This window comes from Heterodontus francisci, chromosome 28 (genome assembly GCF_036365525.1).
Source record: "Heterodontus francisci isolate sHetFra1 chromosome 28, sHetFra1.hap1, whole genome shotgun sequence".
Lineage (NCBI taxonomy): Eukaryota > Metazoa > Chordata > Chondrichthyes > Heterodontiformes > Heterodontidae > Heterodontus > Heterodontus francisci.
In genome coordinates, this window is record NC_090398.1 from 6,496,559 (window position 1) to 6,516,794 (window position 20,236).

The window sequence follows — 20,236 nt, forward strand, 5'->3', positions numbered from 1 at the left end:
TCTCCCCCCGGGCATGCATCCCTCACTTCCCCAGACCCCTGACACTCAGCACTCACCCAACGGTTTTGTCCGTCTTTCCTGGCAGTACCTTCTTGAACGCCTGTCCAAGTTGTGCTGGGAAACGCAGGGATTTGGAACGCTGCATTGGTGCAGCGTCTGGCTCCGGTTCCTCACTGTCATTGGCTGATTTAATCCGCGGCTTCATCCGCTTCTAGAAGAGGAGGAGGGAGAGGGACAGAGGGAGGGAGTGGGAGAGAGGCAGGGAAAGGGAGGGAGTGGGAGAGAGAGGGACAGAGGGAGGGAAGGAGGGAGGGAGGGAGTGGGAGAGAGGCAGGGAGAGAGAGGGAGGGAGGGAGGGCGAGAGAGGGACAGAAGGAGGGAGGGAGGGAGTGGGAGAGAGGCAGGGAGAGAGAGGGGCAGGGAGAGGGACAGAGGGAGGGAGTGGGAGAGAGAGGGAGGGAGGGAGAGGGACAGAAGGAGGGAAGGAGGGCGAGAGAGGGAGAGTGACAGAGGGAGAGAGGGAGGCAGGGAGGGAGTGGGAGAGAGGGAGGGAGGGAGAGGGAGGGCGGGAGATGGATAGAGAGAGGGAGAGAGAGAGAAGAAAGAGAGAGAGAGTGAGACAGACAGACAGACAGAGAAAGACAGATAAACAGAGACAGAGAGAGAGACAGAGACACAGAGAGAGACAAAGCGAGAGAGACAGACACAGACAGAGAGAATCAGAGAGAAAGAATCAGAGAGAGAGAGAATCAGAGACACAGAGAGAGGGACACAGGGAGAGAGACAGAGCGAGAGAGAGACAGACAGGCAGAGAGACAGAGAGAGGGACACAGAGACACAGACAAAGACACAGGGAGAGAGAGACAGAGAGAAAGACACACAGACACAGACACACAGAGACAGAGGGAGAGATAGAGAAAGACAGACAGACACAGAGACGAAGAGAGAGAGACAGAGACAGAGATGAAGAGAGAGACACAGAGACAGAGAGAGAGACAGAGAGAGAGACACAGAGAGAGAGAGAGAGAGACAGACAGAGAGACAGAGACAGTCAGATTGAGACAGAGAGAGACAGACAGAGAGACAGAGACAGTCAGATTGAGACAGAGAGAGACAGCGGGAGGCAGAGAGAGAGAGATAGAGAGATACAGAGGGAGAGATAGCGAATTGGCGAAGAGATGGTGAGAGGACAGAGAAATGGAAAAGAGATGTGGCGAGAGACAGATGGAGTCAAGGAGAGTTAGACAGAATTTGAGAGAGAAGGATGGAGAGAGAGAAAAAGATGGAGAGAGACAGGGAAACATGGAGAGTGTGAAATGGGGTAGTTGAGAGAGATGGGTAATGGAGAGAAGGTGGAGAGATGGAGAGAGGGTTGATGGGAGACAGAGATGGAGAAGTGATGGATAGATGGAGAAGAGTTGGAGAAAGGGACAGAGATGGAGAAGTGACGGAGAGATGGAGAAAGGGACAGAGATGGAGAAGTGATGGAGATAGGGACAGAGATGGAGAAGAGATGGAGAGAGGGACAGAGATGGAGAAGTGATGGAGAGATGGAGAGAGGGACAGAGATGGAGAAGTGATGGAGAGAAGGACAGAGATGGAGAAGTGATGGAGAGATGGAGAAGTGATGGCGAGATGGAGAAAGGGATAAAGATGGAGAAGTGATGAAGAGATGGAGAAGGGGACAGAGATGGAGAACAGATGGAGAGATGGAGAAGGGGACAGAGATGAAGAAGTGACGGAGAGATGGAGAAAGGGACAGAGATGGAGAAGTGATGGAGAGAGGGACAGAGATGGAGAAGAGATGGAGAGAGGGACAGAGATGGAGAAGTGATGGAGAGATGGAGAGAGGGACAGAGATGGAGAAGTGATGGAGAGATGGAGAGAAGGACAGAGATGGAGAAGTGATGGAGAGATGGAGAAGTGATGGCGAGATGGAGAAAGGGATAATGATGGAGAAGTGATGAAGAGATGGAGAAGGGGATAGAGATGGAGAACAGATGGAGAGATGGAGAAGGGGACAGAGATGGAGAAGTAATGGAGAGATGGAGAAAGGGACAGAGATGGAGAAGTGATGGAGAGATGGAGAAGGGGACAGAGATGAAGAAGTGATGGAGAGATGGAAAAAGGGACAGAGATGGAGAAGTGATGGAGAGATGGAGAAGGGGACAGAGATGAAGAAGTGATGGAGAGATGGAGAAAGGGACAGAGATGGAGAAGTGATGGAGAGATGGAGAAAGGGACAGAGATGGAGAAGTGATGGAGAGATGGAGAAAGGGACAGAGATGGAGAAGTGATGGAGAAAGGGACAGAGATGGAGAAGGGGACAGAGATGGAGAAGGGGACAGAGATGGAGAAGGGGACAGAGATGGAGAAGGGGACGGAGATGGAGATGGGGATGGAGATGGGGACAGAGATGGAGAGGGGGACAGAGATGGAGAGGGGGACAGAGATGGAGATGGGGACAGAGATGGAGAAGGGGACAGAGATGGAGAAGGGGACAGAGATGGAGAAGGGGACAGAGATGGAGATGGGGACAGAGATGGAGAAGGGGACAGAGATGGAGATGGGGACAGAGATGGTGAGGGGGACAGAGATGGAGAAGGGGACAGAGATGGAGAGCGGGACCGAGATGGAGAGGGGGACAGAGATGGAGAAGGGGACAGAGATGGAGATGGGGACAGAGATGGAGATGGGGACAGAGATGGAGAGATGGACAGAGATGGAGAGATGGACAGAGATGGAGAGATGGGGACAGAGATGGAGAAGGGGACAGAGATGGAGAAGGGGACAGAGATGGAGAAGGGGACAGAGATGGAGATGGGGACAGCGATGGACAGAGATGGAGAGATAGGGACAGAGATGGAGAGCGGGACAGAGATGGAGAGGGGGACAGAGATGGAGAGGGGGACAGAGATGGAGAGGGGGACAGAGATGGAGAGATGGGGACAGAGATGGAGAAGAGGACAGAGATGGAGATGGGGACAGAGATGGAGAGGGGGACAGAGATGGAGAGGGGGACAGAGATGGAGAGGGGGTCAGAGATGGAGATGGGGACAGAGATGGAGAAGGGGACAGAGATGGAGATGGGGACAGAGATGGAGATGGGGACAGAGATGGAGAATGGGACAGAGATGGAGAATGGGACAGAGATGGAGAATGGGACAGAGATGGAGATGGGGACAGAGATGGAGAAGTGATGGAGAGATGGAGAAGTGATGGCGAGATGGAGAAAGGGATAAAGATGGAGAAGTGATGAAGAGATGGAGAAGGCGACAGAGATGGAGAACAGATGGAGAGATGGAGAAGGGGACAGAGATGGAGAAGTAATGGAGAGATGGAGAAAGGGACAGAGAAGGAGAAGTGATAGAGAGATGGAGAAGGGGACAGAGATGAAGAAGTGATGGAGAGATGGAGAAAGGGACAGAGATGGAGAAGTGATGGAGAGATGGAGAAAGGGACAGAGATGGAGAAGTGATGGAGAGATGGAGAAAGGGACAGAGATGGAAAAGTGGTGGAGAAAGGGACAGAGATGGAGAAGTGATGGAGAGAGGGAGAAGCGATGGAGAGAGGGAGAAAGCGACAGAGATGGAGAAGTGATAGAGAAGTGATGGGGACAGAGATGGAGAAGTGATGGGGACAGAGATGGAGAGATAGGGACAGAGATGGGGAGATGGGGACAGAGATGGCGAGATGGGGACAGAGATGGGGAAGTGGTGGAGAGATGGAGAAAGAGACAGAGATGGAGAAGTGATGGAGAAATGATGGGGACAGAGATGGAGAAGTGATGGGGACAGAGATGGAGAGATGGGGACAGAGATGGAGAGATGGGGTCAGAGATGGAGAGATGGGGACAGAGATGGGGAAGTGGTGGAGAGATGGAGAAAGAGACAGAGATGGAGAAGTGATGGAGAAATGATGGGGACAGAGATGGAGAAGTGATGGGGACAGAGATGGAGAGATGGGGACAGAGATGGAGAGATGGGGACAGAGATGGAGAGATGGGGACAGAGATGGGGAAGTGAAGGAGAGATGGAGAAAGAGACAAAGATGGAGAAGTGATGGGGACAGAGATGGAGAAGTGATGGGGACAGAGATGGAGACGTGATGGGGACAGAGATGGAGAGATAGGGACAGAGATGGAGAGATGGGGTCAGAGATGGAGAGATGGGAACAGAGATGGAGAGATGGGAACAGAGATGGGGAAGTGATGGAGAGATGGAGAAAGAGACAGAGATGGAGAAGTGATGGGGACAGAGATGGAGAGATGGGGACAGAGATGGAGAGGGGACAGAGATGGAGAACGGGACAGAGATGGAGATGGGCACAGAGATGGAGAGGGGGACAGAGATGGAGAAGGGGACAGAGATGGAGATGGGGACAGAGATGGAGATGGGGACAGAGATGGAGAAGGGGACAGAGATGGAGAAGGGGACAGAGATGGAGAAAGGGACAGAGATGGAGAAAGGGACAGAGATGGAGATGGGGACAGAGATGGAGATGGGGACAGAGATGGAGATGGGGACAGAGATGGAGAAGGGGACAGAGATGGAGATGGGGACAGAGATGGAGATGGGGACAGAGATGGAGATGGGGACAGAGATGGAGATGGGGACAGAGATGGAGATGGGGACAGAGATGGAGATGGGGACAGAGATGGAGAGATGGGGACAGAGATGGAGAGGGGGACAGAGATGGAGAGGGGGACAGAGATGGAGAGGGGGACAGAGATGGAGAGGGGGACAGAGATGGAGAACGGGACAGAGATGGAGATGGGGACAGAGATGGAGATGGGGACAGAGATGGAGAAGGGGACAGAGATGGAGAAGGGGACAGAGATGGAGAGGGGGACAGAGATGGAGAAGGGGACAGAGATGGAGATGGGGACAGAGATGGAGAAGGGGACAGAGATGGAGAAAGGGACAGAGATGGAGAAAGGGACAGAGATGGAGAAAGGGACAGAGATGGAGATGGGGATGGGGACAGAGATGGAGAAGGGGACAGAGATGGAGATGGGGACAGAGATGGAGATGGGGACAGAGATGGAGATGGGGACAGAGATGGAGATGGGGACAGAGATGGAGATGGGGACAGAGATGGAGAGATGGACAGAGATGGAGAGATGGGGACAGAGATGGAGATGGGGACAAAGATGGAGAAGGGGACAGAGATGGAGAAGGGGACAGAGATGGAGATGGGGACAGAGATGGACAGAGATGGAGAGATAGGGACAGAGATGGAGAGGGGGACAGAGATGGTGAGGGGGACAGAGATGTTTAAGGGGACAGAGATGGACAGAGATGGAGAGATAGGGACAGAGATGGAGAGCGGGACAGAGATGGAGAGGGGGACAGAGATGGAAAGGGGGACAGAGATGGAGAGGGGGACAGAGATGGAGAAGGGGACAGAGATGGAGATGGGGACAGAGATGGAGAGATAGAGAGATGGGGACAGAGATGGAGAAGGGGACAGAGATTGAGATGGGGACAGAGATGGAGAGGGGGACAGAGATGGAGAGGGGGACAGAGATGGAGAGGGGGACAGAGATGGAGATGGGGACAGAGATGGAGAAGGGGACAGAGATGGAGATGGGGACAGAGATGGAGAATGGGACAGAGATGGAGATGGGGACAGAGGTGGAGATGGGGACAGAGGTGGAGATGGGGACAGAGGTGGAGATGGGGACAGAGGTGGAGATGGGGACAGAGGTGGAGATGGGGACGGAGATGGAGAAGGGGATGGAGATGGGGACGGAGATGGAGATGGGGACAGAGATGGAGAAGGGGACAGAGATGGAGAAGGGGACAGAGATGGAGAAGGGGACAGAGATGGAGAAGGGGACACAGATGGAGAAAGGGACAGAGATGGAGAAGGGGATGGAGATGGGGACAGAGATGGAGAAGGGGCAGAGATGGAGAAGGGGACAGAGATGGAGATGGGGACAGAGATGGAGAAGGGGACAGAGATGGAGAAGGGGACAGAGATGGAGAAGGGGACACAGATGGAGAAAGGGACAGAGATGGAGAAGGGGATGGAGATGGGGACAGAGATGGAGAAGGGGACAGAGATGGAGAAGGGGACACAGATGGAGAAAGGGACAGAGATGGAGAAGGGGATGGAGATGGGGACAGAGATGGAGAAGGGGCAGAGATGGAGATGGGGACAGAGATGGAGATGGGGACAGAGATGGAGATGGGGACAGAGATGGAGAAGGGGCAGAGATGGAGAAGGGGCAGAGATGGAGAAGGGGCAGAGATGGAGAAGGGGACAGAGATGGAGAGATGGACAGAGGATATTAATGGGATGAATCAGTCGACGGGAAGTTGACTGTCTTTGATGGATCATTGACTGACCTTGAAGGACGAGTCCATCCCAGGGAAAAGCTGAACCCTCCGGCCAGACGACATTCCCTTGGGATTTGCTGCCTCCAATCGCGGTGACTTTGTCTCTTCCTGTTCCTCATCCAAGCGTTCGGATCGAGCTGGCCTGGGCTCTGGAGACACCACAGAGATTTCAGGGTGCGGAGAACTTCCCCTTCCCCACCCCCTCCATACACATCCGGCCACCACCCCCACTACAAAAATACACAGAGACACATAGAAAGACAGAGAAAGATACAGAGGTAGAGACACACAGAAAGATCGAGAGACACAGAGACACACAGAAAGACAGAGAAAGATGCAGAGGTAGAGACACACAGAAAGATAGAGAGACACAGAGACACATAGAAAGACAGAGACACAGAGGTAGAGACACAGAGACAGAGACACACTGAAAGACAGAGAGACACAGACACACAGAAAGACAGAGAGAGACACACAGATAGAGACACAGAGATCTAGAGACACACAGAGACAGAGTCACACAGAAAGATAGAGAAAGACACACAGACAGAGAAACACAGAGACAGACAGACACAGAAAGACAGAGAGAGACAGAAAGACAGAGAGAGACACAGAGATAGAAAGAGACACACAGAAACAGAGAGACACAGAAAGACAGAGAGAGACACAGAGACAGAGAGACACGGAGACAGAGAGACACGGAGACAGAGAGAGAGACACAAACACACAGAGTGACAGAGACAGAGAGACACAGAGAGAGAGAGAGACACACACAGAGTGACAGAGACACACAAAGACAGACACACAAAGAGAGACACACACATAGAGTGACAGAGACACAGACACAGAGAGTCACACAGAGACGGACACACAGAAAGGCAGAGAGAGACACAGAAAGAAAGACACACAGAGATAGAGAAACACATGGAGATAGACACACAGACACACAGAAAGTCAGAGAGATACAAAGAAAGAGAGACACACAGAGATAGAGAGAAAAACGGAGATAAACACACAGACACAGAATCACACAGAGACAGACACAGAGATAGAGAGACACATGGAGATAGACACACAGACACACAGAGACAGACACACAGAAAGTCAGAGAGATACAAAGAAAGAGAGACACACAGAGATAGAGAGAAAAACGGAGATAAACACACAGACACAGAATCACACAGAGACAGACACACAGAGATAGAGAGACACATGGAGATAGACACACAGACACAGAGAGTCACACAGAGACAGACACACAGAAAGACAGAGAGCGACACAGAAAGAAAGACACGCAGAGATAGAGAGACACACGGAGATAGACACACAGACACAGAGAGTCACACAGAGACAGACACACAGAGACAGAGAGTCACACAGAGACAGATACACAGAAAGACAGAGACAGACACACAGAGATAGACACACAGACACACAGAGACAGAGAAACACACACACACACAGAGTGACAGAGACACAGAGAGACACACAGACAGAGTGACAGAGACAGAGACACACACACAGACAGAGTGACAGAGACAGAGACACACACACACACAGAGTGACAGAGACAGAGAGAGAGAGAGACACACAGAAAGACAGAGAGAGAGACACACACAGAGTGACAGAGACAGAGAGAGAGACACACACAGAAAGACAGAGAGAGAGACACACACAGAGACAGAGAGACACACAGAGACAGAGAGAGACACAGAGACACCAAGGAGAGGGAGACAGAGGCAGTGGTGTAGTGGTATTGTCACTGGACTAGTAACCCAGAGACCCGGGTATTTCTCTGGGGACATGGTTTCGAATCCCAACACGGCAGATGGTGAAATTTGAATTTAATTAATAAATCTGGAATTTAAAGCTAGTCTAATGATGGCCATGAAACCATTGTCGATTGTTGTAAAAACCCATCTGGTTCACTAATGTCCTTTAGGGAAGGAAATTTGCTGTCCTTACCTGGTCTGTCCGACATGTGACTCCAGACCCACAGGAATGTGGTCTCGCAAGCCACTCAGTTTTATCAAACCAGTTCAAAGTCAATAAGGAATGAAACCGGACAGACCACCTGACATCGACCCAGGCACCGGAAACGACAATGGAAAACCCAGCCCTGTCGACCCTGCAGTCTTCCTTACTAACATCTGGGGGCTTGTGCCAAAGTTGGGAGAACTGTCCCACAGACTAGTCAAGCAACAGCCTGACATAGTCATACTCACTGAATCATACCTTACAGACAATGTCCCAGACACTGCCATCACCATCCCCGGGTATGACCTGTCCCACTGGCAGGACAGACCCACCAGAGGTGGTGGCACAGTGGTATACAGTAGGGAGGGAGTTGCCCTGGGAGTCCTCAACATCGACTCTGGACTCCATGAAGTCTCAGGGCATCAGGTCAAATATGGACAAGGAAACCTCCTGCTGATTACCACCTACCGCCCTTCCTCAGCTGATGAGTCAGTACTCCTCCATGTTGAACACCACTTGGAGGAAGCGCTGAGGGTGGCAAGGGCACAGAATGTACTCTGGGTGGGGGACTTCAATGTCCATCACCAAGTGTGGCTCGGTAGCACCACTACTGATCGAGCTGGCCGAGTCCTAAAGGACATAGCTGCTAGACTGGGTCTGCGGCAGGTGGTGGGGGAACCAACACGACGGAAAAACATACTTTAGTTAGAGATACAACACTGAAACAGGCCCTTCGGCCCACCGAGTCTGTGCCGACCATCAACCACCCATTTATACTAATCCTACACTAATTCCATATTCCTATCACATCCCCACCTGTCCCTATATTTTCCGACCACCTACCTATACTAGGGGCAATTTATAATGGCCAATTTACCTATCAACCTGCAAGTCTTTTGGCATGTGGGAGGAAACCCACGCAGACACAGGGAGAACTTGCAAACTCCACACAGGCAGTACCCAGAATTGAACCCGGGTCGCTGGAGCTGTGAGGCTGCGGTGCTAACCACTTGACCTTGTTCCTCACCAATCTGCCTGCCGCAGATGCATCTGTCCATGACAGTACTGGTAGGAGTGACCACTGCACAGTCCTTGTGGAGACGAAGTCCCCCCTTCACATTGAGGATACCGTCCATCGTGTTGTGTGGCACTCCCACCGTGCTAAATGGGATAGATTTCAAGCAGATCTAGCAATGCAAAACTGGGCATCCATGAGGCGCTGTGGGCCATCAGCAGCAGCAGAATTGTACTCAACCACAATCTGTAACCTCATGGCCTGGCATATCCCCCACTCTACCATTACCATCAAGCCAGGAGACTAACCCTGGTTCAATGAAGAGTGCAGGAGGGCATGCCAGGAGCAGCACCAGGCATACCTCAAAATGAGGTGTCAACCTGGTGAAGCTACAACCCAGGACTTTCTTTCTTTGGCCTCCTTGTCTCGAGAGACAATGGGTAAGCACCTGGAGTGACTATAAAGGCCAATTCTAGAGTGACAGACTCTTCCAGAGGTGCTGCAGATAAAATTGGTTGTCGGGGCTGTTACACAGTTGGCTCTCCCAAATAGGCCATTTGGCCCTTCGAGCCTGCTCCACCATTCGTTATGATCATGGCTGATCATCCAACTCAGTAACCTGTTCCCGCTTTCGCCCCATACCCTTTGATCCCTTTAGACCCAAGAGCTATATCTAACTCCTTCTTGAAAACATACAATGTTTTGGCCTCAACTGCTTTCTGTGGTAGCGAATTCCACAGGTTCACCACTCTCTGGGTGAAGAAATTTCTCATCTCAGTCCTGAAAGGTTTACCCCATATCCTTAGACTATGACCCCTGGTTCTGGACTCCCCCACCATCGGGAACATCCTTCCTGCATCTATCCTGTCAAGTCCTGTTAGAATTTTATAGGTTTCTATGAGATCCCCCTTCACTCTTCTGAACTCCAGCGAATATAATCCTAACCGACTCAATCTCTCCTCATACGTCAGTCCCGCCATCCCAGGAATCAGTCTGGTTAACCTTCGCTGCACTCCCTCTATAGCAAGAACATCCTTCCTCAGATAAGGAGACCAAAACTGCACACAATATTCCAGGTGTGGCCTCACCAAGGCCCTGTATAATTGCAGCAAGACAGCCCTGCTCCTGTACTCGAATCCTCTCGCTATGGAGGCCAACATACCATTTGCCTTTTTTACCGCCTGTTGCACCTGCATGCTTACCTTCAGCGACTGGTGTACGAGAACACCCAGGTCTCGTTGCATATTCCCCTCTCTCAGTTTATAGCCGATCAGGTAATAATCTGCCTTCCTGTTTTTGCTACCAAAGTGGATAACCTCACATTTATCCACATTATACTACATCTGCCATGCATTAGCCCACTCACTCAACTTGTCCAAATCTCCCTGAAGCCTCTCTGCATCCTCCTCACAACTCACCCTCCCACCCAGTTTTGTGTCATCTGCAAATTTGGAGATATTACATTTAGTTCCCTCATCTAAATCATTAATATATATTGTGAATAGCTGGGGTCCCAGCACCGATCCCTGTGATACCCCACTAGTCACTGCCTGCCATTCGGAAAAAGACCCATTTATCCCTACTCTTTGTTTCCTGTCTGCCAACCAATTTTCGATCCATTGCAATACACTACCTCCAATCCCATGCGCTTTAATTTTACACGCTAATCTCTTATGTGGGACTTTGTCGAAAGCCTTCTGAAAGTCCAAATAAACCACATCCACTGGCTCCCCATCATCAACTCTACTAGTTACATCCTCGAAGAATTCTAGTAGATTTGTCAAGCATGATTTCCCTTTTGTAAATCCATGCTGACTCTGTCCGATTCTACCACTGTTCTCTAAGTGCTCTGCTATAAAATCTTTGATAATGGACTCTAGAATTTTCCCCACTACCGACGTCAGGCTGACTGGTCTATAATTCCCTGCTTTCTCTCTACCTCCCTTTTTAAATAGTGGGGTTACATTAGCTACCCTCCAATCTGTAGGAACTGTTCCAGAGTCTATAGAATCTTGGAAGATGACCACCAATGCATCCACTATTCCTAGGGCCACTTCCTTAAGTACTCTGGGATGTAGATTATCAGGCCCTGGGGATTTATCGGCCTTCAATCCCATCAATTTCCCCAACACTATTTCTCTACCAATACTGATTTCCTTCAGTTCCTCCCTCTCACTAAACCCTGTGTTCCCCAACATTTCTGGTATGATATTTGTGTCCTCCTTTGTGAAGACAGAACCAAAGTATGCATTTAGTTGGTCAGCCATTTCTTTATTCCCCATAATAAATTCCCCTGTTTCTGACTGTAAGGGACCTACATTTGTCTTCACCAATCTTTTTCTATTCACATACCTATAGAAACTTTTAGTCAGTTTTTACGTTCCCCACAAGCTTGCTCTCGTACTCTATTTTCCCCTTCTTAATCAATCCCTTGGTCCTCCTTTGCTGAATTCGAAACTGCTCCCAATCCTCAGGTCTGTTGTTTTTTCTGGCAAATTTATATGCCTTTTCATTGGATCTAATGCTATCTCTAATTTCCCTTGTAAGCCATGGTTTGGCTACCTTTCCCGTTTTACTTTTGCGCCAGACAGGGATAAACAATTGTTGCAGTTCATCCATGCGCTGTTTAAATGTTTTCCATTGCCTATCCACCGTCAATCCTTTAAGTAACGTTTCCCAATCCGTCACGGCCAACTCACGCCTCATACCTTCATAGTTTCCTTTACTAAGATTCAGGACCCTAGTCTCAGAATCAACTCCGTCACTCTCCATCTTGTTGAAGAATTCTATCATATTATGGTCGCTCGTTCCCAAGGGGTCTCGCACCACTAGATTGTCAATTAATCCTCTCTCATTACACAATACCCAGTCTAGGATGGCCTGTTCTCTAGTTGGTTCCTCAACGTATTGGTCCAGAAAACCATCCCGTGTACAGTCCAAGAATTCCTCCTCTACGGTATTGTGACTAATTTGATTTGCCCAATCTATATGCAGATTAACGTCACCCATAATTACAGATAGTCCTTTATTGCATGTGTCTCTAATTTCCTGTTTAATGCCATTCCCAACATCACCGCTACAGTTTGGGGGTCTATATACAACCCCCACTAGTGTTGCTCAGCTCTACCCATACAGATTCCACATCGTCAGAGCTAATATCTTTCCTCACTACTGTGTTAATTCTCTCTTTAACCAGCAATGCAACTCCACCGCCTTTTGCTTTTTGTTTGTCCTTCCTAAATACTGAATATCCCTGGATGTTCATTTCCCATCCCTGGTCACCTTGCAGCCATGTCTCTGTAATCCCGACTATATCATACCCGTTTACATATATTTGCGCGATTAACTCATCCACTTTATTGTGAATGCTCTGTGCATTAAGGCACAAAGCCTTAACTTGTCTTTTTAACATTACTTGTCACCTTCCCACTATTTTTCACTGTGGCTCTGTTTGATTCTGGCCCTTGATTTCTCTGCCAATCACTTTTCTTATTCCCCTTATTGTCTTTTGTTCTTGTCTTTGATCCCCCCTCCTCTGACTCCTTGCAAAGGTTCCCATCCCCCTGACATTTTAGTTTAAACCTTCCCCAACCACTCCAGCAAATACTCCCCCTAAGACATCTGTCCCGCTCCTGCCCAGGTGTAACCCGTCCAGTTTGTACTGGTCCCACCCCCCCCAGAACCGGTCCCAATGTCCCAGGAGTCTAAAACCCTCCCCCTCACACCATCTCTTCAGCCACGTATTCACCCGATATATCCTGCTATTTCTACTCTGACTAGCACGTGGCACTGGTAGTTATCCTGAGATCACTACCTTTGAGGTCCTGCTTTTCAACTTACTTCCTAACTCCCTATATTCTGCTTTTCGGACCTCAGCCTTTTTTTTCACCTGTGTCCTTTGTACCAATGTGTACCACAACCACTGGCTGTTCACCCTCCCCCTTCAGAATGTCCTGTAACTGCTCTGAGATATCCTTGACCCTAGGACCAGGGAGGCAACATACCATCCTGGAGTCTCTTTTGCTGCCACAGAAACACCTATCTATTCCCCTTACAATTGAATCCCCTATAACTATTGCATTCCCACACTTTTTACTCCTCCCCTATGCAGTAGAGCCAACTGCGGTGCAACGAATTGGGCTCTTGCTGGACCGCAGCGGTTCAAGAAGGCAGCTCACCACCACCTTCCCAAGGGCAATTAGGGATGGGTAATAAATGCTGGCCTGGCCGGTGACGCCCACATCCCATGAATGAATTTAAAAAAAAGACACACACACACCCACACACAGAGACACAGAGAGAGAGACACACACACACACACAGACCCAGAGAGACATGCACAGAGAGAGACAGAGAGACACAGAGAGAGACAGAGAGAGACAGAGAAACACAGAGAGAGACAGAGAGAGAGTCACGCACACACACAGAGCCACAGAGACACACACACACACAGACCCAGAGAGACATGCACAGAGAGAGACAGAGAGACACAGAGAGAGACAGAGAGTCATGCACACACACAGAGCCACAGAGAGAGAGAGAGAGACACACACACACACACAGACCCAGAGAGACATGCACAGAGAGAGACAGAGAGACACAGAGAAAGAGACACGCACACACACAGAGCCACAGAGAGAGAGAGAGAGCCACACACACACACACAGACCCAGAGAGACATGCACAGAGAGAGACAGAGAGACACAGAGAGTGACAGAGAGACACAAAGAGACACAGAGAGAGACAGAGAGAGAGTCACGCACACACACAGAGACACAGAGAGAGAGACACACACACACACACACAGACCCAGAGAGACATGCACACAGAGAGACAGAGAGACACAGAGAGTGACAGAGAGACACAAAGAGACACAGAGAGAGACAGAGAGAGTCACGCACACACACAGAGACACAGAGAGAGAAAGAGAGAGACACACACACACACACAGACCCAGAGAGACATGCACAGAGAGAGACAGAGAGACACAGAGAGAGACAGAGAGAGAGTCACGCACACATACAGAGACACAGAGAGAGAAAGAGAGAGAGACACACACACACACAGACCCAGAGAGACATGCACAGAGAGAGACAGAGAGAGACAGAGAGAGACAGAGAGAGACAGAGAAACACAGAGAGAGACAGAGAGAGACAGAGAGAGAGTCACGCACACATACAGAGACACAGAGAGAGAGAGAGACACACACAGACCCAGAGAGACATGCACAGAGAGAGACAGAGAGACACACAGAGAGACAGAGAGAGAGACACGCACACACACAGAGCCACAGAGAGAGAGAGAGAGACACACACAGACCCAGAGAGACATGCACAGAGAGAGACAGAGAGACAGAGAGAGAGACACACACACACACAGACCCAGAGAGACATGCACAGAGAGAGACAGAGAGACACACAGAGAGACAGAGAGAGAGACACACACACACACAGACCCAGAGAGACATGCACAGAGAGAGACAGAGAGACACACAGAGAGACAGAGAGAGAGTCACGCACACATACAGAGACACAGAGAGAGAGAGAGACACACACAGACCCAGAGAGACATGCACAGAGAGAGACAGAGAGACACACAGAGAGACAGAGAGAGAGACACGCACACACACAGAGCCACAGAGAGAGAGAGAGACACACACAGACCCAGAGAGACATGCACAGAGAGAGACAGAGAGACACACAGAGAGACAGAGAGAGAGACACACACACACACAGACCCAGAGAGACATGCACAGAGAGAGACAGAGAGACACACAGAGAGACAGAGAGAGAGACACACACACACACAGACCCAGAGAGACATGCACAGAGAGAGACAGAGAGACACACAGAGAGACAGAGAGAGAGTCACGCACACATACAGAGACACAGAGAGAGAGAGAGACACACACAGACCCAGAGAGACATGCACAGAGAGAGACAGAGAGACACAGAGAGAGACAGAGAGAGAGTCACGCACACATACAGAGACACAGAGAGAGAAAGAGAGAGAGACACACACACACACAGACCCAGAGAGACATGCACAGAGAGAGACAGAGAGAGACAGAGAGAGACAGAGAAACACAGAGAGAGACAGAGAGAGACAGAGAGAGACAGAGAGAGACAGAGAGAGACAGAGAGAGACAGAGAGAGACAGAGAGAGAGTCACGCACACACACAGAGCCACAGAGAGACAGTGCACCTCCAGTACCTGTGGAATCTCTGAACATCCAGGATTCACCGACAACCCCAGCCTGACCCTCGGTCCGATCCAAGGGGTGTGCAACAGGCGGGCGATGGACTCTCTTCCGGTTCAGCACCACACGTGTACGATGGGCAGTGCTGTCCAACATCGAGGCATCCTGTTAGTACAGAGAGAGACATGAGTGCAAGTGTGAGATCGCCCACAGTACTGACCCTCTGACAGTGCAGCACTCCCTCAGTACTGACCCTCCGACAGTGCAGCACTCCCTCAGTACTGACCCTCCGACAGTGCAGCACTCCCTCAGTACTGACCCTCCGACAGTGCAGCACTCCCTCAGTACTGACCCTCCGACAGTGCAGCACTCCCTCTGCACTGACCCTCCGACAGTGCAGCAATCCCTCAGTACTGACCCTCCGACAGTGCAGCACTCCCTCAGTACTGACCCTCCGACAGTGCAGCACTCCCTCAGTACTGACCCTCCGACTGTGCGGCACTCCCTCAGTACTGACCCTCTGACAGTGCAGCACTCCCTCAGTACTGACCCTCCGACAGTGTGGCACTCCCTCAGTACTGACCCTCCGACAGTGCAGCACTCCCTCAGTACTGACCCTCCGACAGTGCAGCACTCCCTCAGTACTGACCCTCTGACAGTGCAGCACTCCCTCAGTACTGACCCTCCGACAGTGCAGCACTCCCTCAGTACTGACCCTCTGACAGTGCAGCAATCCCTCAGTACTGACCCTCCGACAGTGCAGCACTCCCTCAGTACTGACCCTCCGACAGTGCAGCACTCCCTCAGTACTGACCCTCCGACAGTGCAGCACTCCCTCAGTACTGACCCTCTGACAGTGCAGCACTCCCTCAGTACTGACCCTCCGACAGTGCAGCACTCCCTCAGTACTGACCCTCCGACAGTGCAGCACTCCCTCAGTACTGACCCTCTGACAGTGCAGCACTCCCTCAGTACTGACCCTCCGACAGTGCAGCACTCCCTCAGTACTGACCCTCTGACAGTGCAGCACTCCCTCAGTACTGACCCTCCGACAGTGCAGCACTCCCTCAGTACTGACCCTCTGACAGTGCAGCACTCCCTCAGTACTGACCCTCCGACAGTGCAGTATTCCCTCAGTACTGACCCTCCGACAGTGCAGTATTCCCTCAGTACTGACCCTCCAACAGTGTGGCACTCCCTCAGTACTGACCCTCCGACAGTGCAGTATTCCCTCAGTACTGACCCTCTGACAGTGCAGCACTCCCTCAGTACTGACCCTCCGACAGTGCAGCACTCCCTCAGTACTGACCCTCCGACAGTGCAGCACTCCCTCAGTACTGACCCTCCGACAGTGCAGCACTCCCTCAGTACTGACCCTCCGACAGTGCAGCACTCCCTCAGTACTGACCCTCCGACAGTGCAGCACTCCCTCAGTACTGACCCTCTGACAGTGCAGCACTCCCTCAGTACTGACCCTCCGACAGTGCAGCACTCCCTCAGTACTGACCCTCTGACAGTGCAGCACTCCCTCAGTATTGACCCTCCGACAGTGCAGTATTCCCTCAGTACTGACCCTCCGACAGTGCAGTATTCCCTCAGTACTGACCCTCCAACAGTGTGGCACTCCCTCAGTACTGACCCTCCGACAGTGCAGTATTCCCTCAGTACTGACCCTCCGACAGTGCAGCACTCCCTCAGTACTGACCCTCCGACAGTGCAGCACTCCCTCAGTACTGACCCTCCGACAGTGCAGCACTCCCTCAGTACTGACCCTCCGACAGTGCAGCACTCCCTCAGTACTGACCCTCTGACAGTGCAGCACTCCCTCAGTACTGACCCTCCGACAGTGCAGCACTCCCTCAGTACTGACCCTCTGACAGTGCAGCACTCCCTCAGTACTGACCCTCCGACAGTGCAGTATTCCCTCAGTACTGACCCTCCGACAGTGCAGTATTCCCTCAGTACTGACCCTCCAACAGTGTGGCACTCCCTCAGTACTGACCCTCCGACAGTGCAGTATTCCCTCAGTACTGACCCTCTGACAGTGCAGCACTCCCTCAGTACTGACCCTCCGACAGTGCAGTATTCCCTCAGTACTGACCCTCCGACAGTGCAGCACTCCCTCAGTACTGACCCTCCGACAGTGCAGCACTCCCTCAGTACTGACCCTCCAACAGTGTGGCACTCCCTCAGTACTGACACTCCGACAGTGCAGTATTCCCTCAGTACTGACCCTCCAACAGTGTGGCACTCCCTCAGTACTGACCCTCCGACAGTGCAGTATTCCCTCAGTACTGACCCTCCGACAGTGCAGCACTCCCTCAGTACTGACGCTCTGACAGTGCAGTATTCCCTCAGTACTGACCCTCCAACAGTGTGGCACTCCCTCAGTACTGACCCTCCGACAGTGCAGTATTCCCTCAGTACTGACCCTCCGACAGTGCAGCACTCCCTCAGTACTGACCCTCTGACAGTGCAGTATTCCCTCAGTACTGACCCTCCAACAGTGTGGCACTCCCTCAGCACTGACCCTCCGACACTGCGGCACTCCCTCTGTCACTCACCTCTAAGAAGGAGAAGTCGATGACCTCAGGTTCTGGCTTCTCTCTGGACGGTCTGTCTGGTTCCTCTTTTGTTGGGGTAGGTTCGAGCTGCTCCCTCGCTTGTTTCTCACTTCCCTCAGCATCGACAGTGTCCTCGACAGTCGGCTGCCCCTTCCAGTCAGGGTCGTTGGGGACAGTGGGGCCTCCATCCTGCTCTAGATCAGAGATTGAAGGTTGTGCCTCATCAGGGGTCAGTGAGCAGACACTGTAAAGGAGAAGGGTTAGCAGTGAGTCAAGAGAAAGGAGAGACTCCCTCTTTAAACAGGATCCCTGACGGAGAGACTCCCTCTGTAAACAGGCTCCCCGACGGACAGACTCCCTCTTTAAACAGGGTCTTCGACAGAGAGACTCCCTCTTTAAACAGGCTCCCCGACGGACGGACTCCCTCTTTAAACAGGGTCTTCGACAGAGAGACTCCCTCTTTAACAGGGTCCCTGACGGAGAGACACCCTCTTTCAACAGGGTCCCTGACGGAGAGACTCCCTCATTAAACAGGCTCCCCGACGGACAGACTCCCTCTTTAAACAGGGTCTTCGACGGACAGACTCCCTCTTTAAACAGGGTCTTCGACAGAGAGACTCCCTCTTTAACAGGGTCCCTGACGGAGAGACTCCCTCTTTCAACAGGGTCCCTGACGGAGAGACTCCCTCTGTAAACAGGGTCCCCGACGGAGAGACTCCCTCTTTAAACAGGCTCCCCGACGGACAGACTCCCTCTTTAAACAGGGTCTTCGACAGAGAGACTCCTTCTTTAACCGGGTCCCTGACGGAGAGACTCCCTCTCTAACAGGGTTCCTGACGGAGAGACTCCCTCTTTCAACAGGGTCCCTGACGGAGAGACTCCCTCTTTCAATAGGGTCCCTGACGGAGAGACTCCCTCTTTCAACAGGGTCCCTGACGAAGAGACTCCCTCTTTAAACAGGGTCCCTGATGGAGAGACTCCCTCTTTAAACAGAGTCCATGACGGAGAGACTCCCTCTTTAAACAGGGTCCCTGACGGAGAGACTCCCTCTTTAAACAGGGTCCCTGACGGAGAGACTCCCTCTTTAAACAGGGTCCCTGACGGAGAGACTCTTTCTTTAAACAGGATTCCTGATGTGTCTTATTCCCCTTCGAGTCCCCTGCCTCGAGGTTCAGGGTCCTTTACCTTGGCTCCAAGTCTAGCCTTCCGTCCGTCGTGCTCAGTTCTGTTGTGTCCTTTGATCGGCGCTGGGCGCTGCGTTTTAGCAGATCACTCGGGCTCAGTGCCACACATTGCTTCTCCACCCTCTCACCTTCCTCTCCAGGATAATCACCAGCATTCCTGTAATCCTGGACATTGGATGGAGTCTCCTGAATCGATTCCACCAACTCAGGCTGTGCAGGGCACAAAGACAGATGTAAATGGTGCAACGCCACATGCACAGTGGGAAATTCATAGTCTCCATTATTGCCCTGTACTGGCACAGCTGCTGGGTGTCTGTACCTGTGAGGGGGTGGGTGAGAGAGTTCACCCCCCTTCTGATAGGGAACAGACTGCCCGGTGTGTGTAAATGGGGAGAGGTGGGTGAGAGGGTTAATCCCACTCCGATAGGGAACAGGCTGCCCGGTGTGTGTAAATGGGGAGAGGTGGGTGAGAGAGTTCACCCCCCTTCTGATAGGGAACAAACTGCCCAGTGTGTGTAAATGGGGAGAGGTGAGTGAGAGAGTTCACCCCCCTTCTGAAAGAGAACAGGCTGCCCGGTGTGTGTAAATGGGGAGAGGTGGGTGAGAGAGTTCACCCCCCTTCTGATAGGGAACAGGCTGCCCGGTGTGTGTAAATGGGGAGAGGTGGGTGAGAGAGTTCACCCCCCTTCTGATAGGGAACAGGCTGCCCGGTGTGTGTAAATGGGGAGAGGTGGGTGAGAGAGTTCACCCCCCTTCTGATAGGGAACAAACTGCCCAGTATGTGGAAATGGGGAGAGGTGGGTGAGAGAGTTCACCCCCCTTCTGATAGGGAACAAACTGCCTGGTGTGTGTAAATGGGGAGAGGTGGGTGAGAGAGTTCACCCCCCTTCTGATAGGGAACAGACTGCCCAGTGTGTGTAAATGGGGAGAGGTGGGTGAGAGGGTTAATCCCA

The 20,236-nt window shown here is 51.6% G+C and overlaps 1 protein-coding gene across 1 annotated transcript in view; it reads right to left on the reverse strand.

The window, feature by feature from the left end:
• Positions 1 to 20,236, reverse strand: part of LOC137385086 (182 kDa tankyrase-1-binding protein-like) — a 109,280-nt gene that overhangs the window by 5,554 nt on the left and 83,490 nt on the right. The window contains exons 7-11 of the mRNA XM_068059836.1: positions 19,285 to 19,493; positions 18,100 to 18,343; positions 15,550 to 15,700; positions 6,354 to 6,493; positions 57 to 211 (exon numbers count right to left, since the gene is read on the reverse strand). Coding sequence (XP_067915937.1) covers positions 57 to 211; positions 6,354 to 6,493; positions 15,550 to 15,700; positions 18,100 to 18,343; positions 19,285 to 19,493 — 899 coding nt within the window. The remainder of the gene's footprint in view (positions 1 to 56; positions 212 to 6,353; positions 6,494 to 15,549; positions 15,701 to 18,099; positions 18,344 to 19,284; positions 19,494 to 20,236) is intronic.